This window comes from Pagrus pagrus (assembly GCF_965226575.1).
Source record: "Pagrus pagrus genome assembly, chromosome: 4".
Taxonomy (NCBI): Eukaryota; Metazoa; Chordata; class Actinopteri; order Spariformes; family Sparidae; genus Pagrus; species Pagrus pagrus.
The window spans coordinates 6483238-6492510 of NC_140188.1; the positions used below are offsets into that span (position 1 = coordinate 6483238).

Here is a 9273-nt window from a genome sequence, read left to right on the forward strand (position 1 = left end):
AGGGGAAACACAGTAAGAACAAAAAAAGCAGGGGGCTGGAGTGTGAGCTGTGGAGGGGGATTCAGTGTGTCTTCAAGATAAGGGGCGAGCCGCAGCCCCGGGCTTCCTCAATAAAACACATTACGGCCAGATATCTGGCACAAGACTCTCATATAGCAGAGTCTTCCTGTCAGCCAATGGGAGGCCTCGGTCACCAGAGGCACTTTGGCAGCAGGATAATCCATCCCTGGTGTGACTGTTGGTGAATCAGCATCATTATGGTTTTGTTGACTCAAGGGTCTGTAGTATCTATATCCTGCTGAGCCCAAACTGTCACGGGCGAGGCTTGGCTTTTGTCTCACTGTAGCCAAACATGTGGTTGAGCTGTTGTCTGCCTATTATTTCATATACTGTTGAGCTCTTCAGGGTGCCAAAAATACCCAGAATATAGTCCTTTAAATTCACATATAAGCAGGGTGAGCACTCACAGATGTTAACAAAGGTTTAATATCTGAACCAGGAATTTATTTTCTCACTCCTACCAGTCCTTTCAACTCCACCTAGTGGTTCATACTCAACATTTACTGCAGGAAAAGCCCAACACTGCCTTCTCTCTGTGTCTGCACTGTTGTGGTCAGAGCAAATTAAAAAATAACACAACAGCTACAGGCTCCAGAAGTATGCTCTGTTAGTGTCTCGCCAAGAGAATAAAAGACAAAGAAAACCAATGACTGAACGTGTTTAGTCTGCTTTTGACATTGCAGAGGAAATAAGACATCAAAAGGCGCAGGCGGGCGGGCTGGCTCGAAAACGGTGTGACCCCACAGAGACCCAGCTGCTCTGAATCCAATATTTCCTGCTTCCTCCGACAAGCCAAACAGAAGCTTCCAGACGGCTTCAATCTACTGGGAATGTTATCATTGGTAACCTGATGTACACAGCAGATGACAGACAGACACACAAACAAACATCTCTGTGTAAAAAAAGGTTTAATGACAAGTTGAACCTCATTAAATTCAAATTTTAGTGTTTTGCTGCAGCACGTTTGTGCAGAGCTTCATATAACAGCAAAGATGTAAAAACTTTGAGCTTAGCTGGGTTTTTGTAAACTTGTAATTAACCTGCTATAAAAATTGTTCCTCATTTATAAGAGCAATACCTGGTCTTAAACACATCAAGTGAAATGATTTTGGCATATGCAATCAGTTAGTCCTTTTATCACATGTAAACATTAATTATGACAGGAAAGGAGGCTTTAGTGTTCTGAAAACATTTTCTCAACTTCATCCATCCAGTCACATGGAGATTCTTCCTCAAAGTCTCTGTGAAGACAGAACAAGCAGAACAAATGTGTCATATCATTCCCACTTAATACACAATTTGTCAAAAGTCACACATTAGCCTCTTTAAGGGCTTCACTGTGCAAAACATTAGAACGTCTGAATAAAACAACAAACAGAGGTATTTCCCTTTTTGTCTTGCTGATGTTCTGGTAAAATCTATCGGCATGTTGGTGTTGTTCCTACAACATCATAAAAATGTTGCTCCAGGACCATCCTTGCAACTGACCCATCATATATTTTTTAAAAATATTATAGCTTTATGACTCAGGAAAAAGACTGGAAATATAGGCACACAGAAGGAGTGAACTTTTCTAATATGTGGTTAATGTTGTGAAAGTATCTATTTTGATACACCCTTTCTTAAACCTAAACCTATTTTATCACATTTTGGTCAGTTGCAATGACAGTCCCAGAGCATCATGATGTTGTATGAGCAACACCAACATGGCGACATCAGATAAGCCTGGTGTCAGATTTGATAAAATGTGCTTATCCTTGGTAAAATTGATAAACACTGTAATACATCAGGGTAACTTACGTGTCCTCGTCATCAGAGCGAGGCTGAAGCCGGTCCTCATCTACGGCCACTTCTGCCTCGGGGCCATCTGTGGCGTCACCCTGCTGCTGGGACAGGGGTCCCACCAGAGGGTCTTCATCTGAAACCACAGAGGCCCATTAATATCATCCACTACACTGACGTATTCCTATCATGAGAGCAATGACTCTGATATTTAGCTAAAACATTTTGATTAGGATAATTGTGCGTTACAGGAAAGCTGCTTCAATTAAAATAACATGTATTCAGATATCAACAGACCTCCTCTGTTTATCAAAAAGGTGCTGGAGGCTCTGCTCAGCCGGGCCTTCTCCAACAGACTCAGAAGCCTCTCAGGAGGATCTTTGTCCCATCGTCTCCTCTGCCTGCTGCCCTCTGGCTCCTCTGACACACCTGGGAAAACAGGACACATCTCATATCTTCTGATACTCAATCAAGCTTCCCAAACTTAAATTTTGTATGAATGAGGAAGTGAAAGTTCTGCTACTGCTGTCACGTTTCTATGAGTACAACCTGCGAGAGGCCGGCTGGTTGACGTCATGCTTTCAGAGATCAGGCTGGCATTGGCCAACATCTGCACCACGGAGTCTGATGGATCAGCGTGCCACTGTTTTCGGGGAGCCGGCTCTCTGCTTTCACAGTGGGCTTCAGGTAACTCCACACCTGAGGACAAATGTGACGATGGATTATTTTCTTAAATGTTATTTAATATTTATTTGCTGTTTTCAAAACGGTCCTGACAAGAAATACACTGGAATAATCATATAACACATGAATGACAGTGCTTTTGTTTTCACTGACAGACACATGGATTTTCCTCCAAGTCTTCATAAAAATTTCAGAGATGTAATCCTCCGAGAACTGCAGCACTACACCCTTTATTTTTGTGACTACATTGTTAACTTTGACTTAGAGTCTACCTTCAGACGTTGATGTGTTTATTAAACTCTTCTCTCCCAGAAGGTTAGCCACCTTCACTCCCTCTTCTCTGTTCCACCGACCCGTACGCCTCCCCTGCTCCTCCGCCTCTATCGCCTGTAAAAGATACAAAGCAGTGCAGTAAATCAAACACATAACATGAGCTCGGCGGCCATCTGAACTAACAGCAGCTTGTCAAAGGTCAGATTCCACACATAGGGTCACCACAGCTGGGGAAAGTGTGTAAGAGTTTAAATTCTCACTTCATCACCATGTGGTGACAGTAAGTCATTATGATGGATGGACGGCCATAAAATCACTTCAGGTTCAACTGTTTGAGAGACTGTCACCAGGCAGGAAGCTCCACCGCAGCGAGCTGCACGTTTTGAGTGCACAGGTGAGATGTTTCATTATCATGTTTTTCCCTTCCTGGTAATGGTTTGGATACCTGATTTGTTGTGTATTGGCCAATACAATGTGTACGCCTTTTCCCAAACATAAACTGATATTTGTAAAAAAGGATTATGTCATTTTAATCAATTTATAAGTGAATAATTTTATTGGAGCCATTACTTTCCTGCAAATTATATTTTCACTTTATCCTGATGTTAAAAAATGATGATTGAGATTTTACCACTATGATGGTTTAGAGGTAGATGTTTGTTGAATTAGTGGCTGGGCGTTAAAAAAAAGCAACAGTCGTGCGTAACAGTTGCATGTCATTACAGCCGTTCTGGTGCTGTTTGAGAACCTCATTTTTGCAAACTGCACTGTGATTCTCTTTTCGGTTTTTTCTAGTCTCATGAGCAGTGGAGTGGACACAAGTATCGATGTACAAACAGATGTTTAACGGCATTTCTACATCCATTTACGGACAATTGTGGGAGTGGAAATGATGCTCGTGCACGTCGACCTGTTTCCACAATGATGGAGATTTATAAAACAGAATTAGGCGTAAGCACAGCTTTACAAATCTATCGAAAACAAGGCATGTGGATATTTCTGTCTTTGTGCATACACACAGTTTTAGCCATGAATCTAAACTGAGTTCAATGCATCCGGGCTTTGTTATCGGTATGGGAAAAACCCTAAAAGAGGGTGTGTGTGTTTCTACCTGGGACGACAGATGTGTACGCAGGAGTCTGGAAACCCGGTGAGAGGTGAGGATGGTGTGCAGGGACGGCCTGTCCTTTGGGTTTGTCTTAAACATCTGCTTGATCAAATACTGCAGCTCATAGGGCAGGTGATTGGGGAGGGGAGGGTACGCACCCCGACACACCTTAAGGATCAGGCTCTTCCAGCTGGGCGCCTGGAACTGGACACAAGAACGAGGTGTGAGCATCGGTGGAACAACAAACCACACCGCAACATCTGAGCCACAAAAAACACACATCGGATAATCGAAGTCAGCTGAAGATACAGGGCCTCCATCAGCCCACAACAATGCTTTGCAGTATCTCACTGTGTTGTAACATGACAGCTGAGCTATTTTATATAATGATTCATTGACAATATTTGGAGAGAGGCCCACAGTCGAACCCGTGGTGCATGGAGAGTGAAGGGAGGAGATATACCGGGTGTCGCAGGGTGCAGAGCTCGTAGAGAACGCAGCCCAGAGACCACACATCACTGCAGAACACATAAACATACAGACAGTTATTCATTCACAGCAGACATTCGTCATGTACTGGCACAGTCACAGAGATACACGACTGGTTAACCCACGCAGGAGTTACATAATCACTGCTGAGCTGAGAACTCAGCAGAGAACACAGATTGTTTTGTAAACTCTTCATTGTTGGTGCACTTATTGACACATCCAAGCCTGACTAATGAAAAGCTCTGTGTTCCCAAGCCATGTTGATGATAAATCAAATCAGGAGGAGAACCATGAAAACCATGAGAATGATCATGTGATTTTTTTTTTTATTAAAAGTTCTGTTGTCTGTTTGGTCAAAAACTAAGTTATTAGAGTTTTCCTTTAAAGTACTAATGAGTGGATCTTTAAAAACTTTTTTTTGTTTGTGCTCAGAACTACTATTCAAAATACAATTTGTACAAACATTATATTTATGCACACTGGTCTACAGTACCATACCCATGGAACGCTAAATCATAGGGATTAAAGGGACATTTCACTAAAATGATTATTTTCACTACGAGAAGGTCATTAATGTTTGCATCCTGCATCACGAGCATATATATTTATATATCTAAACATATGTTAACGTATTCAGATATCAGCTTCTTCATGGTCTCCTATGTTGTTCCTTTATATTTGGGGGAACTGATTTCACCACATGACACTGACCCAAAGTCTTTAAGGTTTCATTTTGTTTTCATTTGGTCTTGTACCTTAAAAATAAAAATAGAGATCGAATCGAACATACATGGTAACCTACCTCTTATTGTTGTACGGCTTGTTGTCCCAGATTTCTGGAGCCACATAGTATGGTGTCCCAACATACGTATGAGCGTAGGCCTTTGAGCTGCAACACAATTATAAAAACTAGTCAAAGTTGAATGTAACAGCAGCAAATTGAGCACTGAGCATTAATTTAAAGAAAGACAAATATAAATTGTTGTCTTTCTCTTCCTGTACCTGTTCAGAATACACGCTGAACCAAAGTCCCCGAGCTTGATTGTCCCATTATCTGTCAGGAAAATGTTCTGGGGTAAGGAAATGAAAGAGCAGTGACGACTTAACATGTAGCAAAAAAACAAGAGCAGTCAACCATGGCAAAATGATGCATTAGTGGGAGATAATGCTGTGAGCTTATCTCGCTCATCATCGTTCATTTCATTTCACTCCACGCGGACGAGATTCTATCAACACGCATTCGACCAAGAAACCAAATCAGTGACTTCTTGTTCTGTACATAAAGAACGTCTGATTGTCCTCATGAGCTCATAATGTCTGCTCTTCGTATCATAATACATTCAACTCTTTTTAGACAGAAAATAAAAATCTATTAACACGTATAATAATTCTAAACTTTAAAGTTTTGAAGAATACTGTACCTTGGACTTCAAATCTCTGTGCAAAACCCGTTTATCGTGGACATGCTTTGCTGCAGCACACATCTGAGCAAACCACCTCAAGATCTGGGGAAAAAAATAGGTTTAAATGAACCAAAATTAAAAAGGGGAAGAAATCAATTATAATAATAAATGTGAGAATAGTTGCAGATAGTCCAGGCCTACATCATCAACAGGGAACTGTGTAGTCTTCTGTTGGCGGATCCTCTGGAGCAGGTCTCCTCCTCTGCAGTACTCCATCACAATACACAGGAGGTCATCAGCTGAACAAACACAATCACACTGCCTATTTTGCAAATCCAAACAATAATGAGTGCATGTCACCAGAGTCCACCGCGTCTTGTAATAAGTTTTAAAGGGAGTGTTGGGTGTGTGAATACCTTCGAAAGCCTCCCTGAAGGCCACAATATTAGCATGTTTCAATCTGGACAGCAGGACGGCTTCTCGCCTCGACTTCTCCAATTTGGACTGATTCTATAAAAATGCAAATACAGGCGTGAATGCATTCTGTATAATGCAAAACAAACAGCCTCCACGTCTGTATGCAGGCAACAATCTGGTGGGTTATGAGCACAGAGCAAATAACATTTCCATATCCGACCCCAGGCTACCACACAACAGTCTGAATTCAAATAAAGCGTGCAGCAGTGTAGGAAATCCTACGTGTATTCATGTTTTATTCACTATGTTATTACTCAGATGATTTAACAGATATACTTGCTGCACTGGGTGGGGGTGTTGGGGGTGGGGTTTAAGTCCAGTTACCTGTCCCACCACTCACCTACAGCATGTACAGTCCATCACTATCTATGTTTGTAAAATACCTTTGGCAGCTGGACTTCCTTCACCACATACTCCTCCTGACTGCTTTTACAGCGGACTAACAAAGCCCGACCGAAGGAGCCTTCACCGATGACTCTCTGGAGTGAGTACCTCTCCATGGATCAGCCACAGAGGATAAAAACACTTAATAATCTAGTTACAACGCACTGAGCCGGTGGGGGCGGCACTTTACATGAAGATTGTCTTGTTTTATTCTTCAGTGCTCACACTGAGGCATTAAAAAGTGGTAACAAACGAGTAATGCACCTAAACACCTAGCAGCTGGACTCGTGCCGTTTGTGATCTGACCGCTACTTCCTTGTTATTGTATGACGTAGAGACGGAGGCACACCTGTGCTGCGCAGCGTGGCCGCCAGATGGCAGTAGACCACAGTCAACTCTCTAAATCTACATCTTAATATCCAAATGCCAAAATACTGTTTTAATAACTAGTAGTATACTTGTTTCGTAGTAGAGTGTCCTGGAGTGTGTTTACACATTTTCTTGACCATTTCATCTGAAAATGTATGCACGTTTTTAATCAGTTATGAAGAGTTGGACACCAGACTCTGTTCATGTTGCTCCTTTTCCACTTTTTTTTTTTTTTTTTTAACATATTGTCCATGATGTTAAAGTCATTAATGGAGCAGGTCTGCTGATGAAATGTTTTCTTTCATACTTTTACGGAACAATACAGCATATAAGAGTAGGAAAACAAGGAAAGAAGTGAAATGATTAGAGATACCACGTGGTTTACCTTAATATACCACGTGACTGTACTTCAAGAGCCCGGATAGCTCAGTCGGTAGAGCATCAGACTTTTAATCTGAGGGTCCAGGGTTCAAGTCCCTGTTCGGGCGGAAGTTTTCTACCAGATGTCACAATGTAGATTGAAATGTGGAGCTACCTGGTTAGTTATCCTTGTGCCTCTGTCACAGGTAAAGGTGAGGTACAAGATATATCAATACTGTGATGTAAGTATCAAAAGCAGCGTTAAATCAAATACACCTTTACAAATGTCTTATTATTTTTATGTGTGAAAGCAGAGCCACAGCCAGGACAAAGATATGAGTCCAAACTCCACCCCAGACAATGTTTTGCCCATGAAGACACCAAAAACAGTCTGTAAAATGATCTTTCATTTAGGTCACTTTCATTTACATATTCAAAATATGATTAGACTTTTCTGTTTATAATACATTATCATAGTTTCCTCTTTTTTATACATGTGTTTAAATCAGCTTAATGTTCAATATAATGTTATTATGTCGAGCTAGCCAAGTCCATAGATTTTGTATATCTGGAGTTGCACCTTTTCTTCCCTCCATACACAAACTTATCTCAGAATCAGAATCAGAATCAGCTTGTTGGCCAAATATGTGCACACAAACTTAACTGCGGTTAAGATTGCTCTCAGTGTACAAGGGAATAGTTTCTTAAACATCAACTAAAAAAAAATATATATATATTGTAATAATTGAAGATTTAGCAACTGCAATTAAAGTATTTTTGTTGCCAGAGAGGGTAAAATGTGTCTACCTGCCGGGTCATGGTGGCAAAGGTCAAATTGTGGCCAAGATGTAAAAGTAGGCTAATGGGGCACTAACACCTGTCTGTAGATGAAACGTTTTCTGTTACACTTCTGCAGAGTGAAACAAAATAGTAAGAGTGAGATTCGACAAAAAGTGGCGTTTGCTCCCACAATGCATTGCTTTCAGAGCCCGGATAGCTCAGTCGGTAGAGCATCAGACTTTTAATCTGAGGGTCCAGGGTTCAAGTCCCTGTTCGGGCGGCCGAAGTTTTAAACACCTCAAAGCGATCCTGACAGAAATAAATTAATAAAAAGTCTTGACTCTAGTGTGACACACCTGGACCTGCCACCGCGAATCAACCAACACAGGTGTTACATACAGAAACTGAAAGCTCTCTGGCAGCTGTATTGCATGTGAACTGTACTTTAGTCCTGTGGTAAAAATGACGATGTCTGAAAGCACAGTCACAACCAGGACACACATATGAATACCTACTCCACTCCAGACAAAGTTCTGCATCTGAGAGCACCAGAAATACTCTTGGATCCAACAATCCTGCTCAACAAATTCATTTATGTTTGCCTGCCAGGACAGTCATGGTGACACAAGTAAAATCTGCCAAGGTGTAAAAGTAATGGCGCACTTACATCTGTCTGGAGATGAAATGTTTCCTCTCATATTTATGCAGAGTGGAAAAGTCCGAAGGAGTAAGAAAATACCGAAAGTGGTAGTTCATAGACATCACGTGATTATGATGAGATCCCACGTCATCACCTTCAAGAGCCCGGATAGCTCAGTCGGTAGAGCATCAGACTTTTAATCTGAGGGTCCAGGGTTCAAGTCCCTGTTCGGGCGACTGTAGTTTTAAACAATTCCTTGCAGTCTTCACTGAGAAAGACATTACAGGTAAAACTTCAGACGACTCTGTCAGCAGTGAAGCTCAGGGAGTGTCTGATACTCTGCAAGATACTGAACGCTCCTCTGCTGCAACAACAACAAAAGATTACATTATAAGATTTATAAAACATCTGAATTTTAAATACATTTCACTGATTGTAGGCTGAAGTGCACTTAACATCACAAC

At 41.4% G+C, this 9273-nt stretch overlaps 1 protein-coding gene across 3 annotated transcripts; it reads right to left on the minus strand.

Annotated features, from left to right (window-relative positions):
- Positions 1-951: 951 nt before the first annotated feature.
- On the minus strand, positions 952-8867 carry nek3 (NIMA related kinase 3). Of its 3 annotated transcripts, none has more exons than XM_084350633.1 (13): positions 8837-8867; positions 6216-6309; positions 6001-6121; positions 5818-5901; positions 5399-5466; positions 5199-5285; positions 4371-4425; positions 3911-4111; positions 2799-2913; positions 2392-2541; positions 2140-2271; positions 1861-1978; positions 952-1301 (listed from the first exon to the last, which is right to left on the minus strand). In XM_084350633.1, the coding sequence occupies exons 3-13, from the start codon at positions 6073-6075 to the stop codon at positions 1235-1237; spliced, it is 1152 nt and encodes a 383-aa protein (XP_084206759.1). In that variant the 5' UTR covers positions 6076-6121; positions 6216-6309; positions 8837-8867; the 3' UTR covers positions 952-1234. The 3 variants fall into 3 exon arrangements, with proteins under 3 accessions (XP_084206759.1, XP_084206758.1, XP_084206757.1); XM_084350632.1 differs by having other exon boundaries at positions 6001-6098; positions 8837-8866; XM_084350631.1 differs by lacking the exon at positions 8837-8867 and adding an exon at positions 6660-6958 and having other exon boundaries at positions 6001-6098.
- Positions 8868-9273: the final 406 nt, after the last annotated feature.

Bases quoted from the DNA above. Each gene is read 5' to 3' on its own strand.
- nek3 (XM_084350631.1), bottom strand. From the start codon at position 6,776: ATGGAGAGGTACTCACTCCAGAGAGTCATCGGTGAAGGCTCCTTCGGT. The intron at 6,310-6,659 runs GTATTTTACAAA...GCATTTTTATAG, and splicing joins AGGAAGTCCAGCTGCCAAAG to AATCAGTCCAAATTGGAGAA. The intron at 5,467-5,817 runs GTACAGTATTCT...TCCTTACCCCAG, and splicing joins ACAGAGATTTGAAGTCCAAG to AACATTTTCCTGACAGATAA.